We start from the raw sequence: 24,127 nt of genomic DNA on the forward strand, positions 1-24,127 counted from the left end.
ACAACTATGGTAAGTTGTTATTCAACTATGTTAAAGCTAAAAGAATATATATTAAAATAAGGAACCTGTTGATCCCTGTACTTTAATGCTTTGATGTGGATACAATAGAACACAAGGGTTGGATTCCAAATGGAAAAAGTTTGGGCAGCCCTGGTTTAAACACAACCATCACAACAAAATCACAAACACAGGATGCTCAAACTCAGCGCACACACAAGTTTACACACACACACACTCACCTTTCCATCTCGGTGCACCAGAGGATGTCCTCCTTGTTGTCCATGTAGACGGGGAAATGCTCGTCTTTCCCCTGCTTCACAGAGTTGGATCGTGTCGTTATCGTACGCAACTTCTCAAACTGGAATTAACATCCAGAAGCAAACATACACAGAGACAAACAGACACACACACACACACACACACACACACACACACATCCTTTTTAATCCTACAGCTGTCTTTGATATGTGATAATGTGAAGATTTAGAACAAAACAAAACAAAAAAAATTGAGGGTTAGAACGGAAAAAAAATTAAAAATGCTCTCACTTGTTTGTATTTGATAAAAAAAAAAAAACCATGTGACTGCTTTTACCACAAGGTTAAATATTTAAATGACAAGTTTATGATAATCTCACACACCACATATACACACACTCTCACACACACACACACACAGGGTGTGTACCTTGGCAGTGCGTCCATGCTCGAGACACTCCTGTAAATCCAGCCTGTCGTTCACCATCGGTGTCAAAGGTCTGCGACGTGAAGAAAAGAGGTGGACGATGTGGTTAAATGGTGTAAATCTTATTTAATTTTTTAAAATATTGTTTATATTCTTGTTTTTCAGAGTCATAATAAACAGAAAGTGTAGGATATTATTATTATTACTTTAATACATGGGTTTAATGATAACAGCAACAAAACTAAAACATTTGTAACGACAATAATAAGAAATACAAGTTTTTGCTGTTTATTTCTAACCCAAAACTTAATTTTCAGTTTTTTATGTTATACAAGTTGCCAATCTGAATAAAAGAATTTGCATGGTCTAGATTTCTTTAGTTGATTCCTTCCTTTTTATTATCTGTCACACCATTAGTTTCAGCCACTTTTTAATTGCTGTTATCTTTAATATTCTGTAAAGATTTGATCAGATGTCTAAGTGAGCAGATTAGGGGATTTGTTTTGAAAATATTACCATGTTATCAATGTCTTGCTTCAGTAGGGACCAGAAATGTTTTAAAGGTGTGCATGAATATGTACATACGGGAGATGAATAATTGACCTGTGTCATCCAATTATGTCTACTTTGTACTGTGTATACAAACCTTCTCTTTGGGTATCAAAGTGAAAAAATCAATAACAAAAATACATAAACAAAAAGTCCAAAAAACTGTAATTTGTGCTGACATTTCAAAGAATTTCAAAATAAAAGTGTTTGTTTTGGGTATAGTTTGTGTGATTTCATTTCATTTTTTAATTACATTTTAATTGAATTTAATGTGTTGCATTTTGATTGGATAATGAGTGTTGTAAACAGTTATTAAATGAAAACCCATAGTGTGCGTGCTTGTGTTGAATCACCTGGACATGCCTGGCAGGTTCCCCCAGAAGTAGCGAGCGCGGTGCGCAGCAGACACTTCCTTGGCGTCGATCATCACCGGGTTACACTGTGGACGACGTGCACACGCAGTTACATAAAATGTGATTTATGTTTCCTTGCTTTTCTTAGAATGAGACATTTAAATGTGTCTAAAAGTCACAGTCTGTGTCTGCATAAAAACGGTTATTAAAAGCGCTGAGAAACACACTAGATTTAAGACATTAACAATGATTAAATAGCTTATATAAACATTAAAATAGATACAAAAAACAACAGCAAGAATATAAAAATATAACTGTAAGTATATATATTTAAAAAAAAAGCTGCTCTGACTGGTTTCTGATTAAAAATATGATGGAAAAGTGGTGGAAGTTTACAGTATTTGTACCTAGTTTAATAATATTTGACCTTTATGCAACTTATATATTATACTTCATATACTACTACTATATTTCGACTTCACAAGGTTTTCGGTGAGAATTATTTTTACTTTTTCCTCCAGAACAAAGTTTCGATGGTAGCTACTTTGCCAAATAAATCACTTATATATGAAAGAAAATATGAGTTCATAAAACATGATGCAATGTCTTAGGTTCAGCTTCTCAATAGTATATATTATTGTAGAAATTAAATGATTAAAAGTTCACATCACCCTGTATTAAGAGTGCTTAAACTTTAAAATTGTTCAGATATGTTTGCTGCTCATACGTAATTATAAGTTTAAATGTAGGACTTATACTCCTATACGTCTTGTTTTATCGTTAATAAAGTGTTTTCCATTTCCTTTTACAGAAACTAATGTTTCTGTGGCCACAAGGGGGCAGCACAACCAGCCATTCAGCTTACAATCATCTCTGTGTACTGTCCTGTCTGTGTGTGTGTGTGTGTATGAAGTGGTGAAGAGTTTTCACCGTGCCTCTAAGAAGCGCGAGATGTCGCGCTTGTCGCTGACTCCCATGGCGACCACGTTCTCAAACAGCCAGAAAAATGGCCGCTCGTCGCCGGGCTTTGGCCGCGCCTCGTGCAGCAGGCGGTAAAATTCGAAAAACAACCGGCCCGTTCCCTCTGGGAAAAGGACAAAAGGGAGACATTTTAGAATACATTTGTTTACACCCTTTATTGTGTTTCCTGCAAAAATAATTCCTCAACAAAAATAAACCCACAACAAATGGGTTACATGGGTTTAATCATAACAGCAGCGAAACCAAGAAGTTTGTAATTATAATAAGAAGAAATTTGAGGTTTTTTTGCTGTTCATTTCTAACACAAAAACCTAATTTTCAGTTCTTTGTGATCTGAATTAATCCTTCACACCATTAGTTTCAGCCAGTTTTTTCATTGCTGCTTTCTTTAATATTCTGTATATAGAATTTATCAAGATGGCTAAGAGAGTAGATAAGGGGATTTTTTGTGGAAATATTATTAATTACTTCCTTTAGTATGGAACAGAAAAAGCAAAATAAGACAAAAATGTTGATCACTGCTTACCGTAAAGGCCTTTGCGTGCAGGGTTGACTATGGAGAGGTCGTTGCAGGGGCTTCCTCCGATCACCAGGTCAAACGGTCCCCACTCTTCAATCTGGACACGGAGGAGTGACATCCACTATTACACATCTCTAATATTCAAACATTTTACACTTACTGTAAATACGTCCTACTGTGTGTTCTTGGCAGTTTTGACGTACGTGTTTGTGGGTGACGTTGCGAACGTCTCCCACGTACATGATGCGTCCGTGGTGTCGCACCATGCCCACGGTGATGGAGTCCTCGCAGACCTCCGACGCCACGTACTTGTCCACCTGGATGCCCAGATCCTTCAGCACCAGCAGACCTGAGAGAGCACACACACACACATACAGAAATATTCATTTATTTAATTATCTTTACCTGTGTTTAATTTTATTTGAATGTTACCATACAGCACTTTGGGCAACTAAAAAAGTGGATTGGATTGGATTGGAACAACTACGTTTAAAGGAAAGCCTGTGGCCAAGAGGATAAGAATTGGGCTCGTAATCAGGGGGATGCTAGCTCAAATCCTGGGATGCATCAAGGGCTGTGGTGCCCCCATTGCTCCCTGGGTGCAAATAAGTGCTGGCATGTCATAATATAATTAATTATAGCCTGAAAGTAATTACGTCTCATTTAAATTGATGAAATGATCCACAGAAAATAAATCTGCAAGGGTTTTAGTCACAAATCAAGCATTTTAAATAATAAAGAATAAAGATAAATATACTTTAAATCAGCTTCTCTGAACAGTTTGTGCTCTTGATGACATCGTGGCTGAGCCGTGAGACATTTTTTTAGTATTTTATTGAGAAACCAGTTAAGGGACTGATAAAAAAATATAAACTAGGGTAAAGGCTCTGTGGAGCTGATTTTAAGGTTTTTCTTAAAGTGAAATGCTAACGTCTGCATGTTGACACGTTCACAATGACTGTGGTTAACAGGCTGATGTTTAACTATAAACCAAAATCAGCTGAAATTCATCACCCAAGGGATGTGTCATTAAAAAACCTCACAGTTAAGCTGAGAGGAAAATAAATCATAAGTGTTATTATCTCAAGAAAGTCAAAAATGAAGGTACAGCTTACACAAGGGCAAGTTTGTTCAAATACCATCTGTGCAAAATCGCCAAAAAACGCAGAAAAGTGAAAACGCTCAATCCAAGATGGCGGCTTTCCTGTTGGGTTTGGATCATGGTCATAATGTAACGACCTTCTACACACATGTACTGATTTTCATGCATGTACAATAAACGTGCTGTTCGGGGTGAATTTGGAGGGTGGGCGGCGCACGTATTTGCCCCTCCCACATCCCACAGCCAATCGTTTGTATGCACGTTCACCGACCCACTTTCAGATGTAAATTTTCAACAATCTGTGAGTTTTGGGGCATGGGAAAGCATGAAAAATGCTATTTATTTCCAGGAAAAGTATTATTGTTGTTATTATTATTATTATTATTATTATTATTATTATTAATAATAATAATAATAATGATAACAATAAAAAACTCCTTCAGTTTCAGTAGGAAAATAAAAATTAAATGCACAAAACAAGAAAATAAGAGTAGAGAAATAGGAATATAAATGAAAACAAACACCGCTGCAGTATTATGAGCAGAAAATGTAAAAATAATAAATGAATCAATGACTAAATAAAGGTAATAGTAGTTTGTAAATACCTGTGGCGATGCCGTCAAACAGGGAGAGGACTCTGATTGGTTGCCTCTTCTCTGCTGCAACAGGAGGGTACAACTTTGACGGCTCCTGAAAACAGAGAGTTATGATGAAGGAAAAGAAGGAGAAGAAGAAGAAGGCATTGACGAGAGTGGGATATTAAACTTAACAGCGTGTGGAGAGGACTCAACTTTTCTTTTTTTGGCAAACGTTTTCTGCTGAAAAAGCTTCGGCCTTCGCGGGTCGTTTATTTCTGACAAGATCTGACGCCGCTTCTCACTTTACTGTGTTTTATTTTGCCTCACGTTTATGTTTAGACTGAAGCGAATTAGGGATTAATGACCCACATTCAATCCCGGTATTACACAGTACCATATTATGTATACTTGCTGCAGCCATAGAGTCTGTTGTTCTGCATGTTCTGGGCGGGACGTCGTGTCCACTCAAGTGTTTTATTGTGTTAGTTTTATTTTATATAATACTTCTGTAAAGCACTTTGGTCAACTACTGTTGTTTATTAAATGTGCTTTATAAATAAATTGGACTGGATATTAACATCCAGGAAAAGTCTGTGTTGTCAGATCTGATCTTTAAAAAACACTCAAAGGTGGTTGAGGACAAATATTTCCACATTCCTGATCGGATTACACACGCCTCCTCAGATTATGTCATCAGTGGCGCTTTAACAGTATGTGTTATTTGCTATGATCTAATGGGTAAAAGTTATTTAATGACACAGCAGTGTGAGTAGAGCTGTCGATGGACTCAAACACACTGTCACTTACCATCTGAGATTCAAATATCTGCTCAAACTTTATGGGAAAGTTCAAATTTAAAAACCTTAAAAACCAGTTCCAGTTCAAAACACAGCCTTGAATTTGTCACGCGGTCTCAAGTAATTACCGTTTGAGCCACTGGAGGACGCAGTTTAGCCACAACAGCGGTTACTACTGGGAACAGCGGCTACTACAGAAGAAGTGAAGTTGTAAAAAGAATCGATTTTTATATTTAGAATAAATGGAGAGAAGAGAGGACAAATTCCTTGGGACAAAGACTCACAAATTCCTGTTCGTGGTTGTTGGCGAAGAAGTGCTGCAGTCTGCAGGGCCAGTCGTCGCGTCGCCGCAGTAACCCGTAGGTGTTGCGCGGTCCGCACATGTAGCAGTTCCACGGGTCCTCTTTGATCGCTGCGGCCGCCGAGCCCGCGCCGACCAACAGGTCCACGCACTCCACACAGAAACACCTGCAACATGTTTTTAACATGTCAAACTATGTTTTTCCTGCCATTTCTGTCAAACCGACACTAGATTAAAGAAAATACTCATAAATCACATTAGTATTAGGCAAAACAACAGTCAAGTTACGGTTAAATAATGTATTTTTTTTTTTTACAGAAAATAATATGTAAATCATAGTAATTCATGTCTGCTGTGACGTTAAACAGGTTTTAAATCACGATCATTTATGATAAAAATAACTGTTGTCGTTGCTGGAACATTTATTTTTTGGGATTCTTGAAATGTGGACATATAACTGATATTACTGTACAATATCGGTGCTTTTTAAGATGGCATTTCTGCAAAAAAATTACACCGTATTTAGAAAACGCCTGATAAATCACATGAATATTAGGCAAAACAACGGTGGCGTTAGGGTTTTTTACAGAATATTAGATGTAAATCACAGTAATATATGTCTACTGTGACTTTAAACAGCTTTTTTTAATGCAATAACTTATAATAAAATAACTTAACAGCTTCATACACAACAACAATCAGAAAACTAAAGCCAATTCAGTGATTTTAGCCCCAGATTTCATGTTTTTTTCCACTGGGATTCTAAATTCAAAGAATAACACCACTCCTCTGAAGAGATGCAAACACAGTATTCCAGCAGCTGTATTTGTGTTACAATCATATACTATAAACCATGTTTGAAGGTACATGGATGTAAATCATAAACTCAGTGAACAGCTCAGTCCTGTAACTGTGAGGACTGTGACGCTAATGCAGTTTATTTTTATCCCTCCTGATCTCAGCTGTGATGAAGTCTAGAGCCCAGATTTATCGGGATAAACATGTTCCACACGTCACGTTTCTGACATTTGTAGTGGGTACGTGTCCATGTGAAACCCAAAACCTTGAGCCACAGCCACAAGAACATGAAGAAGACTTATAAAAACACGGTCGCTCGCTCGCCGCCGGTGTGTCGCGTTGTACTGACTGACCTACAGCAGTTGTTGTTGCCACACATGAGCACTTCCCTGCCTCCACAGCAGATGGTGCAGTAGGACTGGTAGCCGTCGTCGTCGTACTGGTAGGCACACTCCAGGAATGAGTTCTGACGGACGGGATTTTAATAAAAGAGAAGATGGGGAGAGAAAAGAGCAGTCAGGCTAACATCTATTCATGTAAAGAGTCTGTTAAAGTCATGTTATTGTAAGTTGTTGGATGTTAGACGATAAAAGTTACTCATCCAATATACAACATCTCATGTTCTATCATGAGATGTTATAGTCAAATTGTTAATATCTTTCTATACTGTACTTTTCACACATGTGGAAAAGCGTGTTTATTATTTATTACCTTTATCTTTACTGTCTTTGCTGCTGTGACAATGTCTATTTCCTAATAAAGGAGTTATTTTTCCATCATTTAGATGTTTCGTAAAATACCATCACAAATAACGGACAGTTGCCTTTCCCCTAAATATTCTTGGAATTCGTCATTTTTAAAATAAAACATTTGAAACTAACCATTTAGAAAATCCCAAAGGTCTTAGTTCACTTTACTTTATATCTTCATTCTTTTTTAAATAACAGTCTATACATGGTGTTCTCAACCTTGCATTAGTATATAGAATAGTGAACGTTTTGATTGTGTGAAAAAAGCTCCATCACGTCAGTTACAGCAAGTATTAAAGTCAACCTGCAACTGTAAAATATTATAACTAAAATAAGTTCTAGTGTTTGTGAATTATTGATGATTCCTGATAAATAATTCAACTCAACAACTGCGTGAATAAAACATAAAAAACAAAATAAAACAAAGCGGACACATTAACATAGTTTGTTGCTTTGTTTGGAACATTCCTGATGAATTATCAAACTTTCCAATCAATTATCTCTTAATTTATTATGAATTTCGGAGTCATCAATCAAAAAAAACACTAAACGTTATAGCTGTCGAACAATTCAGTTTTTCTTAACGGCGATTAATTGCAGACGTTTAGTAGTTAATTGCATTTTTATCACATCAAATATTTTGTTTTTAAGTCCACATGAACAATTTAAGGCATATTTTACCAGTGTATCCTGATTCTAAATCAAGTAAAAGCAAAGAAAGTCACTTTTTGAGGTTGAATGTGACGTCTTCCTTTAATCAATCATCTTTTTAGGGGTCTTCACTGTCACACATGAGTTAACAATGAGTAATATTTGAATTAACATCGAGTTTTGGAGTTTACAATTCACATTAAATGAATTTTATCGGACAATAAAATAAAAATCCCCCCCTCCGAAAAGTCTACAAAAACAACAGTAGTGAATAGTTTGACGTCTTTCTTACTTTGCAGCCCTGACACATGGCTCCCATGAAGAGAGGATGTTCCAGAGAGACGTTGAGGCTCCCGCAGGAGATACAGATATCTGCGGGAAACATAAATGGCACACCTGAGAGATCAATAACAAGTTCCCTGAGTCAAACACTAAATGAATCTGCTGCTGCACAAACAAATCACTAAATGTAGATTTTACAGCTTGAATGAAAATGTCAGAAAATGTAAGTAAGAGCAGTAAAAACCTCAAAATGATCCATTTTTAATGACAGCGGATGTAATAATTCCCCGTCTGCTGTCGTCAAATTGATGTTTTTATTAACCCGAGACGAGTGTTTCGTAAAAAAAAAAAGAGTTATGAATTCTTAAACGACGTGTGTAAATAAAACATTCATAGATGAATTTTAATTCACGTTTTACCACATTTTGACGATACTGTGAGAATCCTTTACCTTCTATATTCCTGGTCTTCTTCTTGATTTCTTGGATAAGTCGCTCTGGAAAACAAAACAAAAAAAACCCATGTTATTGTACATAATATACAACAGATAAATAATCGTGTTTGATTACATCCCATAAATAAAAGAGGTCTGAGTGTTTTACCTCTGGTTCCCTCGTCGATCACCTCTCTGATTTTGGCTTTTTCCGCCGAGTTCTTGCGAGGTTTCTTCGCGGGTGGGGGCGTGTACGCGGCCTCGGGCTCCGCCCACATCTCTGGATACACTTCTTTGTAGGGATTCTGCTCCTCTGAGGCGACAAGGGACAACATTAACACACAAACATCATACACTGTGAGTGACTGAGAGAGAGTGGAGTGCTTACCTTCTGGAGGATCCAGTGACTGTGGGCCGTTGGGCAGGAAACCCTTCATGGCCCACTCTATCATCTGTCTGGTTTGAATCTCCACGCCGTCCGCGTCGTCGCTGGCGTCACAGGAGGGAACAGGCCGCCCCGCCCTCACACTCGCCACCTGAACACGAGAGAACATGATTTTATCATTACATTTTCAGTCTCAAATTTCCCTTGAAAGGTCCAGCGTGTAACGTTTAGAGGGTTTAACGCGTGTATCATCGCTTAAAATTAAAGATTATATCGTTTTCACAAAGTTAGACTAAGTTGTTTATACTGTATGCAATTTAACCCTCTTGATAATGAGGCCGTCTGGATTTATTTAAATTTTTATGGCTGTAAAATTGAGTGTTTCTGTCCCTTTTGACGCACTGGTGAATCTCGTCTGTTTCCGTGGAAGTCCTGAAATTCTACCGTAAAGTTTTTGAATTTTCTCAATATGTCTAGGAGTTACGGTAATGAGAAGTACGCGTGCCTAATCCTGTATGCGTGGGCCACCGTAGTTCCTTGAGACACTTGTGAAAGGAACTACTTTCCACTAATTCTTACACACTGGACCTCAGGAAAACACAATTACAACACATTTGCCTACACAAAACACGACTAATATATCCAGATTCTACTGCAACACCTCCACATTATGCAAAATACCAACGTTACGTAAGAGAAGAATGAGGAAAAACATCGTATTTACAGGTATACTTTTACAGGTATATTTATGATAGCTTAGACGCTAATTTAATCCCTAGATTTATACATATATATATATATATATATATATGAACAGTAACTGGAACTGTAAAAAAAAAGAAAAGTGGGTTAATGACCTGCAGAGCCTCAAAGATGGCTTTCCTGTACATGGACTGTTTGTTGTAGGTGGGCTGGTGGAAGGCAGAGGAGAAGGAACTCAGAGGCATCAGCTTCTCCACACACACCTGCAAGACAAACAGTCATCACATGACAACAAATACATGGAGGAAAAACAACAAAAGAAAACAGGCAAGTCACGCAAAGTATCTTGTCTTTCTTTTGACTGGTTTAAAGTGGGAGATTCTATTCATTTATTCAAGTTTCTGTTCAGAGAAAAAGAGGATAAAACGAGAAAAAATAAGACTAAATGAGTACAATTTCATCATGAAATCACGCTAAACGCCACGCTCACCACGGAGAATTTGCCGTCGCCGAACCACATGACCCAGCGGGTGCCGTCGGCCGCTCGACTCCGGCCGCTCATCCACCAGGACACGATCCTGCCGGGCCACCAGGAGAAACCTCGCAGCTTCCCGAACACCAGTGCGCCGATGACGAAGCCCCGCCCATCCTGAACCAACACACGCACGCACGCACACACACACAGAGGAAACAAAATGGCTGTTAAAGAGCAGTGCAGCTTCCTCCGGAAGTAATATGTGTACACAACTTTGAAAAAAAATTTAAGTGCATAAAAGATAAAATAAGGAAAAACAGCTTTCAAGGAAAAAGTGAATAAAATCCGTCTAAATTACACATCAGGCTGCTTCTCTCCTAACTGTACCTGCCAGAACAATTACCAGTGATTAAATTTGCATTAAATTAGTACAGGATGTTATGTCCTGTGCTATTTAGAATCACAATTAGCAGCTGCTTTAACTGTAATGACAACTTATTACATTATTAGTGGACAGCGGTGACAGGAAGTGACAGAGTTGTGTTCAGGTGCAGCGATAAATGCAGGAAAATAAGACTTTCTGCTCATGTTTGAGTTGATGATAAAACAGTCAGCTGGATTTTAATATAAAAAATACCTGGTACTCGATCTCGCGGGGCGTGGCCTGTTCCCCCCTGGCGACCGGCTCCGGCGTCACGGCGACCGTCGGGGAGGCGGGGTCTGTGTGTTGCTGTGAGGGCGGTGGCGCCGGGCTTGACGGCTCCTCCTCTTTCTGAAAGTCGGCCTCTGATAGGTCGTCCATCATGCTGATCTCCGCCTCTCTGTATGCCCGCCGCTCCGCCTGCGAAGGAAAAAAAAAGGTCAAAAGGTCAGCTGACGTTTTTACGTGTTGTTTTGTCATTTCTGTTTATGAAAATCTTAGTTTTGCTGTACGATACATGGAAAAAATAAAGAAAAAAGACTTGAAATAAATATTCTGTGCTTTCGCCTCAAGCTACAGGAAGATTATTCACCATATTTTTGCATAAATAGAAGCAAAAAAAAGTTCCTATTATTGACAGAAAGTTAGATTTTCCAGCACAAAGACACCTCCACATATTCTCATATATAACCTCCTACACAGGAACTCATATGATAAGATAAAAAATTAAAATAACCCTTATCTTGTAAAAGTGCATGACATATTTTTCCTGGATTTTGCAATTTAGCAATACAAGTAGAAGATTTAAGAGCGAAAAGAGAGAGAATTTTTGTATTTTTCTTTCTTGTACATTAAAAGACATACGTTTATTATTAATTTCCTGTACTTTTGACTGTCTTTGCTGTCGTAACCATACATTTTACAGTTAAAGAACTATTAAAGAACATCTTATTGTAGCCTATTTTATCTTATTTTACATCATATTATGAGTTTTTAGTCAGAGAAACAGTACAGAAGACTTAAGGTTTGTTATTTAATACACAATTATGAAACAAGTTATTTTAAGGATACATAAGTACATAATATTTAAGTACATTTAAGTCTGTTTTGTTTTCTGGTCCATAAACTGTCAGAAAATTTGTGTTGCCTTCAAACTTCAAGTTAGTGATGTTTTTAAATGATCCATACGCCAAAATAATTCAGTTTTAGTGAGTTTAGTTGTTATATAAACAAACCAAAGAAAACTGAAAATATTCACATGGAAGATGCTGTAAATTCAGAGAAAGTTGTTTTAATTATTAAGAAAACATTCGTCCCAGTAACGCCCTCGCTTTACAGTGGGCGGCCATTTTGTGCCGCCATATTTCTATAGAGGCACAAACCAGATGCATACGACGACAAAGAAATAGGTGGGAAAGCGAGTGGACAAGTCGTCCGTTTGTCGCCTCAGATGTTTTTAAAAAAAATGTCAAATCTTAATCGTTTTTCCATCATCAGCCGTCTCCGTTTCCCTCAAACATCACCGCACGTCATTGTTTCTGATCGTCTGGACACAGGAGTGTCCGGCGTTTCCCTTTGAGTTTAAACGAAACACTTTAAGGAGTGATTGTCGTGTGATTGATGTTTTTTTAAAGCTTTTTGGTGGCTGTTCTTAGATCAAGGCCTGAGTCCCCCCCACCCCCCAACCCGAGCTGTGGGAACAATCCTTTAATTGTTCCTCTAAACAGGAAGTGAGTGGGGAGAAAAGGGTGCGGCGGGCGGTGGAGAGGCAGCGAGTTCAATGGGTTCACAGAGACGGAGAGAGAGTAAATAGGATTATATCATAAAACTGACGAGTAGAAAAGGAAGAGAGAGAGAAAGTGGAGCACGTTTGATGGACGACAGAGGGAGAAAGACAAAATAATGTCACATTCACTGGTTTATTACACTGAAATTCAGCTCTGGATGTCATAAAAAAAATGCTTTTCACAGCACACTGTAAGTCTGCATTTATGTGTCAAACTCGAGGCCCGCGGCCCACATCCAGCCCGCCACACACATTCGGCCCTGTGAGATTATATGTTACGTCTGTTCTGCTCCTCTGTTTACACACACATTAGTTACTGCTCATAAAAATAATAAATGAACAAACTAAATAAATAAATGCCGGAACCAGAGGGGGGCAGTTATAAGGGATGGCCCCAGCCCCCTCATTTGTATTTTGCTGCCTCTCTTTTACCTTTAAACAGGAAATCGTAAAAAAATGAATGAATCAATTAATTAATCAAAACTCTTTGGCTCACGATCCAGTATGAGACATTGGTTTTTTTCATAGTTTTATTGTATGACTTTGTTAATTTTATACTTTTTAAGGTATTTTATTGCTTTATTGTTTGTTGTTAGGGTCTATTAGGTCTCACGTTTTTTTGTTTCAGCTGTTGTTTTTAGAGTGCTTTAAAAATAAAGTGGGATTAGATTGGATTTGGAAAACTAGCTTTCTGATTTTTCAGCTTCTTAAATGTGAATATTTTTGGTTTGCGGACAATGTTTGGGAAACACAGATTAACATTTTCTGAATTAATCGAGAAAAGAATGGAGAGATTATTCTATTTATGACCAATATCCAACTCAATGGATATCAACAGTTTTGTTTCCTGGTATAAATGTGATTGTTTTGGTTCCAAGAAATTAATCACACAGTGTTTTTTCCAGAGCTTCAAAAAGACAGAATCAAAAATAATCATGACCTCACTTGGCAGGAATCTCACTATGACCCAGATGTAAAAATCCCATGACTCCTGCAGAGCACTTTCCACGACCTAAAAACACTCTTTTATCATCATCATCCCTAAGTCTTTCCTCCTCTGCTGAAAAGGTGTAGTGAAAACAGGCCGAGGAGGAGAAGAAACAGCAGAGAAGGAAAGGACGAGGACACAGGGATGATGACGACGACGTGACATAAATTCAAACTGAAGAGACTGTAAAAGCGAGGGTGTCGGGTTGTGACTCTTCTCAACTCAGTTTGACCCCAAAACTCACTTTTTCCTGCTCCTGTTGAACTCTGACCTCATAAAACCCAAATCAGCCTGTTACACGGATCATGGACAGACCACACACACACACACACACACACACACAAACACACACACACACACACACACACTGGCTTTTTTAACATCTGGTCAGCTTGAATGAAAATTCTGTGGATTTTTCTTTCGTTTCTAGAGCGACATTTAAAAAGTATCAGTGTTTCCAACACCTACACAATACATACATTAGCATGTAGCCTATAGCATCCTCAGTGTTTATACTGCTGCTGGTTGATTTTCCCAGTGTTTCATCGATGGACAAACGAAAATGCACAAAGGAAATGCTTATTTTTTGGACTTGTGAACAACGTTTTGTAAGTCAAATTATTAGGTCAAAGTATTCTGTGGCACATTTTATAAACAACAATACATAAAACAGACAGGATATGAGACAATGTAAACTAAAACCAGTGTAGAACACAACAAAAAACGGAATGTAAAACCCATAAAACACAGGAACCAAGCCAATAAACAATAAAAAATTAGGAAACACAAGCTGATTTTGCAGTAATATATACAAAACATTTCCAATACTATAACTAAAAATATTTAAAGCTGACAAACTACCGTGACCCAAATCACAATATAAGTTGCGATAAAAGCAAAAGTAGTGACTCATTTACAGCCATATCTGTATCAGCTGATATTATTTTGGATTGATGAACAAATCATTTCTCAGATTTGTTAAATAAATCAATTAAAACGTCATCATTTTAAAACAGCTACACATAAAGTTTTACTAAAAAAGTTTTGGAAAATTCTGCAAATTTGTTTGGGGACCCAAACAAAATCTCCCGCACCCCGAACCAGTCTTTGGGAACAACTGATATATAACACTGTCTTTACTGTATAGAATCAGTTCATTAACAAGGAACTGAATTCTCATTTTAATGAATATTAACTTTAAAAAAAAATGTTTTTTAAAGACAACGAACTTTCAAGAGCAAATTTAAAACATATTATACACTTAAAATCTTAAGTTGACAAAATTCAAAAAATCAACCTTAACCCCTCCAAAACTATAACTAAAAGTTTCTCCCCTTTGGGAAACTTTTATAGTTAGTTATAGTGTAGTATATAGTGTAGTAGTAATATAATTTTACAGTCTTAACGCTAATCTAATTTATTTAGGTTCTGTGAATTCTCATTTAATGAATATTAATTAAATAAAATAAACTTCAACTTTAAATTTAACATGAAATTGCCAATTTTCCACCGTCTAGAACCAGGTAAAGAACATTATTTTTATTTGTTTTAACTATTTTTTTTATGAATTTTTAAACTAAAATTTTGTATTTTGTGCCATGTTGTCACTGCACATACTGTGTGTGTCACATACCAAGAAACTATGAAGATACATTGGCGGATTCTGCTAACTTTGACATATTATTTACTGGTGTTTATTAATTTGCTGAACATTAAATAAAACAAAAAATCTTACTTTTCCTGATTATTGTTGTAACCCTCAAACATAAATGTCTTTTCAGGAGGTCAAATGGGGGTTAAAGTTGTATTTAAATGACATTTATATTCAAACTCTATTTTTGTAGTAGTAGTAGACACACTGGACTCATTTCAACCCCGACTTTGTTGCTCTTATTGTTAAAGAAAACCCTGGACACTCTGCCCGTGCTGTGTTGCTAAGAGATACTGAGAGCCTCTTCCTCTCAGGATGAAAGTGTGCTTGTTGCCCGGGCAACGTGCAGCTGAGGGAGGAGTGCATCAGGAAGGTTTCCTGCTTTCAGAGGGTGAAGACACGGCCGACACACGATCTGAATTCATCTGCCCACACTTCTGTGACTGAGAGAGAGAGAGAAGCTCTCTGAAAACATCTCTCAATCTGAGCCAGAGTTGGCTTCAGGGTTTTCAGGAGGAAAATAAAGATAAACACGTACTGTCAGGCAAAACTATCAGACCAGCCTGAAAGTGAAACTGAAAAGTCATAAAATAAAGTCATATATTGGTCGTGTTGTAAGGTGACAGATCTGTGTGAGCTGCCGTGAATTGAAGTAGAAAAGAAAGAATTCCAAGCGTGCAGATGTTGTGAGGAAGATGAAGAAAAACAGGCTGCATGTGTCTTCTGTTGTCTCGTGTTGTGATGTCAATGAGGGACAAATAAAAGACGAGGGGACAGACACAGACAGAGGCTGTAATGCTGTGAGTTACGTCTTTGAACTTTAACGTACCTCATGGCCTGGTCAAGAGCTTTCTCTCTCTCTCTCAGCACTGCCCCCTCCCCGCCTGACCTCTAACCCCTCGCCCTCTGACCTAGCCAATGAGCCATTCTCTTAAAGAAGCCACGCCTCCTTTATGAGCGTGACTGACCCTGACCCGGAGATGAACCCGACAACCCTACAATCGTACTCTGAGACTGAGTTACAACAACAAAACAAAAACAAAGGTGGGTTTTAACTCTGCAGTAAAAATAACTGTCGATTTCACGTCCTTTCTTTACTAGTTGTGACCGTTTACACACGTGGAAAAATGGACAATACTTGACCCTTCACACAAATAAATAACAAACTAACAGATTGCTGTTAATATCAATGCAAAAACCCAGTTTTAAACATTAAAACACTGGAGTGGCGTCTTGTTTGTTCGGATATTTACATTTCTATGACCGCAATATAAATAAAATCTGTTGGTTTTTTTTGTCCCTCCAGACTTATACTTAAAGGAAAAATAAAGAAAACAACAACATTTACTAAATAAATCACATTTACTAGTATAATATCCCTGTCACAGGCAGGGCAACGAAACAGATACAGTCACTGTTTATTTAACGCAATCAGGTTCTCATTTTCCGACACTTTAAAAGCCGATATTTAGTGAAATGGAGGCACCACAGAAGAATAAGCTGTCGTGTCAGCAATATACAACATTTACTTGTTATTAATCTGTGTTAAAACTCAAATAATATTTTAATTAATCAACCTGGGATTACACTGCTTACTCTCAAGTTTATTATTACTCTTTTTTTTAATGAAACATGCTTTTAAATGTGCTTTTAGTTCACTTTCAATATCTGACATGTTAAAACAAACATGTTTTTGTTATTTAGCTTTTATGAAGGAGCTTTAACTGCTTTCCAAAACATCTTCACAGTTCTCTGAGGTCGTGAACCCGACAAGACCTAACAGGAAACATTTAAGGCGTCTTAAAGAAGGAAGACTGGACTGATGAGTTCAACAGATAGCAGACAATACACATAATTATCTCTGATTTGTGTTACTACATATTCTATTTAATTTGACTATTGTTTTGTGTTAAATACAAATATTTCTGGCACAAAGGCCCAAATAAAGTAAAGTAATGTATTACAAGGTTTTTTTAACCAGATTATTATAAAAGAAGATGCTGCAACTGTTGAAAGATTTATTCACAGACCTGAACAACTTAACCGGTTGTGTTTCAAGTGACTTAACTTATCATGTGAAGGTTTTTCAAGTAATAAATGCTTAAAAGTGACCTCTGTTATGTGTAATCACAGGTTTATCCCTTTACAAAAAGGGAATTAAACACCAATATCCTTCTGCGGACAACATAAACATTAATTCATCCTCTCAGCAAACACAAAACATCCTGTTTTTAAATAAAACACACAGGTAAAAAGAAAAAGTGATTCCACTTACAGCCCAAACATGAAAACTCTGCAACTCCCTGGCTCTCTTTCTCTTCATCATTTTCTCTCTCTCTCTCTCTCACACTCTTTCACCTCCTTGTTCTTCTTCCTTCTACACCTTCCTCGCTGTGTCTCCTCAGCTTCACTCACACACTCTCACCTCCTCTTTACCCTCACTCCTGCTCCCTCTCTCTCTGCTGATTGGCCGACAGCGAAGGAGAAGATTTAGTGACTTCTTCCCCTAACATATGTTTAAGTGAACTTCCACAGAGAGAGAGAGAGAGAGGGAGAGAGAATGAGTGAGTGAATGAGATCATAATAGTTATGTCTGGTAGTCCTGGGGTTAAAATGTGATTAACACACACACACACACGCACAGTCTGGTTTCCGTGACTTCAGAGGACTTTTCATTGACTTGCATTCAATTCCTGGAGATTTTACTCTAACCTTAACTACTACTGACATAACCCTAGACCTAACTAGGGCTACAATAGAATAGAATAGCACAGCCGGGAATTCAACCCACAACCTTCAAGTTGAAAGGCAACTCACCCTACCACTGATCCACCATGGATCAATCTTAACTGCTCACTTTTTTAATACTTCTGAAGCTTAAGAACATTTTATATCAGTAAATGTCATATACTCTTAAGTGATAAAAAAAGTGACATCATCTTCTACAAAGTCATTTTCTGGTAACATACTTGTACTTTTACTCAAGTATCCCTTTAAGGTACATTACAATGAGCTAAAACAACATATTACACTACACTACACACTACAAATGATAAATATAAAACATAATCAATACAATAAAATTACACTACATAGTGCACTTACTCCGTAAAATGACCTTTTTTTTCCACAAACCAAAAAAAGATTCAGTTTTTCTGTTATAAGGAGCAAATCAACCAGCAAAGTAATTATTGACATTTAAGAAGCTGAAAAATCAGAAAACCTGCTTCAAATTATTGAAAAATAAGCACTTAATCGCTGACGATTCATTTATTCATCCATTAATAATCTAACCCTAACCTCATACTAACTATATGGACATGGTCTTTGTCCTCATAAAGTAGACAAGTCCCCACAACATAAACAGATGTAGGTCCCCACAACATCAATAATACCTGAAACATACACACAGGTTTGTACAGCTATTCTTCTTGCATTGACTTCCACTCATTTGGTATTGAATGCCTCACCCGAACCTTATAGATCTAAACTGATCCAGTTGCCTTCTGTCTCATTAGGACCAGGTTTTGGTCTCCATGAGGACTACTGGTCCTGACAAGGTCAGCGTTTATGCCAGAAAAATGTCTTAAAGAGAAACACACACACACACACACACACACAAATCCAAGCTAATGTGTATAAGGGGTGTGTACACGCACTGAGGTCAAAGGTTAGGTAAGCTTCGGGGTTGACACGGCAATAAGATGTGTTAGGGTCATGACCTCACGTCCACACACACACACACAGATGTACAAACTACTATGGAACGCAGGTCCAGAACAGGTCACATGAGAGGGAGAGAAAAATAAACAGATTGTGACATCATGTCTATAAAGTGTGAGTGTTTGGATTTGGACGGACAAAGCGTGTTTTGTGGAAAATGTTGCTTCATGGCTGCACTCGTTTACTCTTTTCAGGCCACAAGGGGGCGTAAGATTTCCAAAACAAACACACACAAAAAACCCCAGTGTTTTATAGCAAACATTTGCACATAATGTCTAGTCAAATGTGATGTGTTTCAATATCTATCGCCGCTCCAAGGTTACATTCCTTCACTAGTCTATCATTAACCTGATAACTCTGCAAACTAAAACTAAAACCGGACATTATGTGGTATTCTGCGGGTTCATTAGAGTTTTTTCCCCCTACTAGTGAAGACAGAGGAGATGTATCCGAGACTAGACCAAGTTGCAATTCTCCTTTCCTGCCATTTTGAAGCCACACATTTTTCTGCACCAGTTTCTACCGAGCTGAGTTGTCTTTGTCCAGAAAATGTGTCTTCACCTCGATGTACAGTCCTAAATATGAGGAGCTGAAGTAGAGAAGAACAGAAAGATACAAGAGTGTCCAAGTTTTGGGGTTCATGAGGGTCAAGGGTCACTGGAGCCAATCCAATCATTCACTCCCACATTCACACCTACGGTCAATTTCGAGCGTCCGATTTAACTCTGCTGTGGGAGGTACCCGTGGAAAACCCACGCACATACAGCGAGAACTTGCAAACCCCATACAGAACATGGGTCTGTTTGCTGCAAGGCAACAGTGCTAACCACTACTGCACCATGTGGCTGTACAAACACAGGCTAACAGCGGCGTTCAGCGGCTTTGGTCCTCACTAAAGTGTGGGTGGGTGGGTGTGTGTGGTGCTTCGGGAGGACTGAACGTCTTCGGTGGACGCTCATTCACACGCTTTAGTGGGGACCATCTCTTCTTTACACGTTCCCTAACCCTCTTGAGGCCGCCTAGATTTATTTAGATTTTATGGCTGTAGAAATGTCAATAAATGTCCTTTTTCCAAGATAACTTTCAACTTTCAATATCTGGCAGGTATTGAACTCTTTAGCAATGACCGTACTGAGAAGTTGACGTCACAAACATTTGACGCACTGGTGAATCTTGTCTGTGATTGGACGCTCGTTCCGCAAAAGTCCTGAGGTTCTACCGCAATGACAAGTATATGGGCGCAAAGCTCTATGTTCTCTGCTTTCCAGTATCCATCCATCCATCTTCTACCACTTTATTCTCCACATGAGGGTCACGCGGGGGATGCTGTGCCAATCTCAGCTGACATAGGGCAAAGGCGGGGTCCTCGTGTGAGGGGCGATTATTCACCGCTTTTTAAAACGCACTCTAAACTTGACGTGAAAAGACGACGCCACATGTTTTTCTTCTGAAATGAAAAACCAGTCTGCAGAGTTGAGTTACCAGGTTTTCTTTTGACATGCAGTGGAACGGGACTGTTAACAACTGGCTGCAGTTCAAGAGAGTAAAACACACACACACACACACACAGAGAGAGAGGCAAAAACCTGGAACTGGTTAACCTCTGTCTCCTTCACTTATTTCTCCTCGCGCTTTCTTTCTCACTGTGTTTCACACTTTCTCTCAGATTTTATTCTCACTTCTCAATCCCTCTTTTCCTTTCCTCTCGTTTACATCTACTCTATAAACCATACACTACTCTATGTACTATTTTATATTATCTAAAATATTCTGTCGTTTCAATTCTGAACCATTTCTGTTTGATAACTATAGTTAATTTGCTTAAGTAGCTTTAATCGAGTATTCATTTCATGCTATTTTCAGATAAAGACGATGCATTAAAACATTAAAATATGACACCAGAGAGATTATACCAGTGTTTATTTGCCTTCTGTCTGGTTTCAGGTGTCGTTTAAGTGTAAGTAGTTCCACTAAACTATCATTTCCTCTCTTAAATTCTGAAATAAGTTAATTTAAATGACTAATTCAAATTCTTCAATCTTTGCCGTCTTTCTTACATCAGCTCTCAGTCGTATGTTCTTTCCTTTGCTTTCCTCTATAAACTATACAATACTATTAGAAAATATACTCTTTTATAGAATCTTCCACTTCTAGTTTCACTCTCACTCACTCATCTTCTACCGCTTTATCTATTACTGTTTCTCTCTTCATAACTACAGCTCATTTACTTAAGTACCTTCCATAAAGTATTCATTTTATGCTATTTTCAGATAAAGACGACACATTAAAACAAATGTATCAAATAAAATGTAATAAAACAGAATTTATTTGCCTTCTGTTTAGTTTTGGACGTCATTTAAGTGTAAGCAGTTCCACTAAACGATAATTTCCTCTCTTAAAATCTGAAATTATTTAATTGAAATGACTAATAAAGACCGCTTTTTCTTGAATTAATGTCTTCCTTTCCTTCTCCTTCACATACTCTATAAACTATACAACACTATATACTAAAATATTCACTTTCTATTCTTTATTTCTCTATGTCTAAAACAAACTTAGAAAATAAAATATAATGAAGAGAAAATATACTAGAGTCTGTTAACCTTCTGTGAAGATGTCATTTAAGTGTAAATAGTTACCACTAAACTGTTTATTTGTCGTCTTTCTTGCCCACACTTTGCCCTAATTGCCCTAATTGTTCTGTACTCCTTAAAGAATCTTAAGGTAAAGTGATTTCTACATATACTGTATGTGTTATTGCCTGAGTTTGAATGTAGGTCATTATGATTTCTTTAAATATTTTTTTAGAATTTCCTCCCACTTGTTTATTTCAGGGAAATGCCCTGTTTTTTACGCTCATGTTCATTCACAGAATAATAAACCCCTTTGTTCCTTCTGTCTTTCTCTTCCATTTTCCCCCCTTTTCTAAACCTTGAAATAAAATAAAGTTATGAGAACAAAGTGTAACCTTTGAGTGTCTTTTCTGTCAGTTAAGTCGCTGGTGTCTTCACAGTAGGTGAGAAGTCAGAGGAAAGTGTTGACAGGAAGTGACACCAGTCATACCATTCATAGCTGCTGCCGGTTTTGACGAGTGAGAGTTTGTATTCATTTAAAAACTTAACTGATGTTGTTGTTGTTTACACCTCACAGGTTTGTTTATACTCTCTTAATGTCCACATGTGATCTTTAGTCACGTATACATATATATATATACAGTATGTATATATGTGTGTACGTCCAGCGCCGACTGCAGCGGAACAAATTCAAACATGAGAAAGAGGAAACTGTGGCCGCGGAGTTTAGTCTCACATGCCAGTGTCAGTCAGTCTCCACTCGTCTGTCAACCTGCCTTCAATGACTTTCTCTCACCCTTCCACGACCACACACACACATCCGGCCTCTTTTCAGTCATTTCATGTCACATTTGTGCGACACACAAAAGCATCAGCACACACACACAAAGACACAAGCTCTCGAGTTCACATGTGTATGAAGATGGAGCTGACATCTGACATCAACACATGATTAAACTCAAGCCATTTTATGAAATGTATTAGACCCAAATTTACTCTGTTTTTATCTCTGTGTTTGGTCTCCACCACCTACTGACAGAATTTTTAGCCACTGGAAAAAATGACAGTGCCATGTATAAAGCATTTTTCCTATATGTTTTTCTATTTCTGTTAATGTTTTGCCTACATTTTTTTCCATTCTTACTTCTGTTTTATATTTCTTTTATAACGTCTTGTAGCGTAAAGTATCGTCTTGTCTTTTATTGTCTCATATTGTATCATCCTATCTCTTATGGTCTCGTCTCATATGGTCTTGTATCCTATCGCTCTTATTTTATTGTCTCATATGTTATCGTATCGTATCATCTTGTATCTTATTGTCTTGTATCATATCATCTCGTATCGCCTGGTATCTTATTGTCTCGTATCGTCTCATATTATCTCTGGCAAATCCGTTTTTGAAAGATCAGAATTTTCCGTCATGGGTAGGTGATCCCCCAATGATGAATTTGGTAAGAATCTACCCACATAAAAATATTAAATAATATTGTCTTATTTTTATGTTTGACTTGTTTTTTCAGCTGCAAAACGAATGGAAAATCATAATAAAGAATTTTAAAAAAGTTTTGGGTCATAAAACCAAAACAATGAGTCAAAGGACGCTGGCTGTGAGGAACCGCCGAGGTGAGGGGATAAATATCTGTGGCTCTGTCACTACCAATGTTACAGAAATACAGATTACAGCCACTTTAAATTACAGCCCATGGCACTTCAACGAGTCAAGTGTTTGAATAAATGTCAGCGCACAAAGCCGGTGAAATTAAAAGGACACAGTTGTGTGTGTGTGAGAGGGAAAGTCGCTCCTTCCCAGAATAAACAAACACTGCGCTCCTTCAAAGGACGACAATAAAAAAACTACAACAGTGTGAAATGAAGCCGACAGTGAGCGCAAACCTCAGCTACAATGTTTAAAACAATATTTTCACATAAGTTAAATGGGTATTTATGGTTTGAACCCAAAGACGTAAATGTGAAGCGTCGGCTGACTAAGCTCTGTGGGTGAAATGTCCACATTTTCAAATGTATTGTTTGTTATTTAAATATGACTTTCTATGACTCACAGTTTAACAATTCCACCCGGTAAAGCCTTAAAATATGGTTTAAAACTAAATGGACTACTATTATTTACTACTACTTGGGATAGTATGAAGAGTTAAATGATTGACGGACAGGTTTATCTGTAGTTTACTTGTACATGTGTCATTTCAGAGGGGTTGGGCATGATTGTTTGCATTTGTGTTGTATATTTGGATTTGTTTTGTGGTTACAAATGTGTGTCCAGAGGTTCAATAGTTAATGCTGACTCATCACATGAACCAGGCTGCAGCTACAGCTTCATTAATGCATTTATTTGGTGACTAAGTGATGAATCCCCAAATTATCAGATGCAAAACTGTGAACAACATCTGTTTTAAAAGTGTGAAATTGACCGAAATTCTCTCCGCCTGTCTCCATCTCAGCTCCAAGACACTCCATGTGAATAAATGTGAATTGAACACACTAAATTTAATTAACAGCAATTAAACCGTTAACGGTGGCAACCTTTGTTAAATACATTTCAGGACTGTTTAAAAGCCTGGAGATATCCTGTCTGTGTTTTATAATCTTATAAAAACAAAAAACTAACTGTAGTGCAGTCGGCCAAC

The 24,127-nt window shown here is 37.6% G+C and overlaps 1 protein-coding gene across 2 annotated transcripts in view; it reads right to left on the reverse strand.

Moving 5' to 3' along the window:
* Positions 1-235: 235 nt before the first annotated feature.
* dnmt3aa (DNA (cytosine-5-)-methyltransferase 3 alpha a) overlaps positions 236-24,127 on the reverse strand; it is a 50,614-nt gene continuing 26,722 nt past the window's right edge. The window contains exons 7-22 of one of the 2 annotated variants that reach the window (XM_044049890.1): positions 10,978-11,181; positions 10,356-10,514; positions 10,021-10,128; positions 9,167-9,314; positions 8,948-9,091; positions 8,797-8,841; positions 8,356-8,435; positions 7,017-7,129; positions 5,849-6,032; positions 4,795-4,879; positions 3,291-3,436; positions 3,094-3,184; positions 2,522-2,670; positions 1,587-1,672; positions 688-757; positions 236-358 (exon numbers count right to left, since the gene is read on the reverse strand). In XM_044049890.1, the coding sequence (XP_043905825.1) occupies positions 236-358; positions 688-757; positions 1,587-1,672; positions 2,522-2,670; positions 3,094-3,184; positions 3,291-3,436; positions 4,795-4,879; positions 5,849-6,032; positions 7,017-7,129; positions 8,356-8,435; positions 8,797-8,841; positions 8,948-9,091; positions 9,167-9,314; positions 10,021-10,128; positions 10,356-10,514; positions 10,978-11,181 (1,935 nt within the window). Of the gene's footprint in view, positions 359-687; positions 758-1,586; positions 1,673-2,521; positions 2,671-3,093; positions 3,185-3,290; positions 3,437-4,794; positions 4,880-5,848; positions 6,033-7,016; positions 7,130-8,355; positions 8,436-8,796; positions 8,842-8,947; positions 9,092-9,166; positions 9,315-10,020; positions 10,129-10,355; positions 10,521-10,977; positions 11,182-24,127 lie in introns of both variants that reach the window. The other variant, XM_044049889.1, reaches the window with a different exon arrangement.

Source organism: Solea senegalensis, linkage group LG17, assembly GCF_019176455.1.
Source record: "Solea senegalensis isolate Sse05_10M linkage group LG17, IFAPA_SoseM_1, whole genome shotgun sequence".
NCBI classification, from domain to species: domain Eukaryota; kingdom Metazoa; phylum Chordata; class Actinopteri; order Pleuronectiformes; family Soleidae; genus Solea; species Solea senegalensis.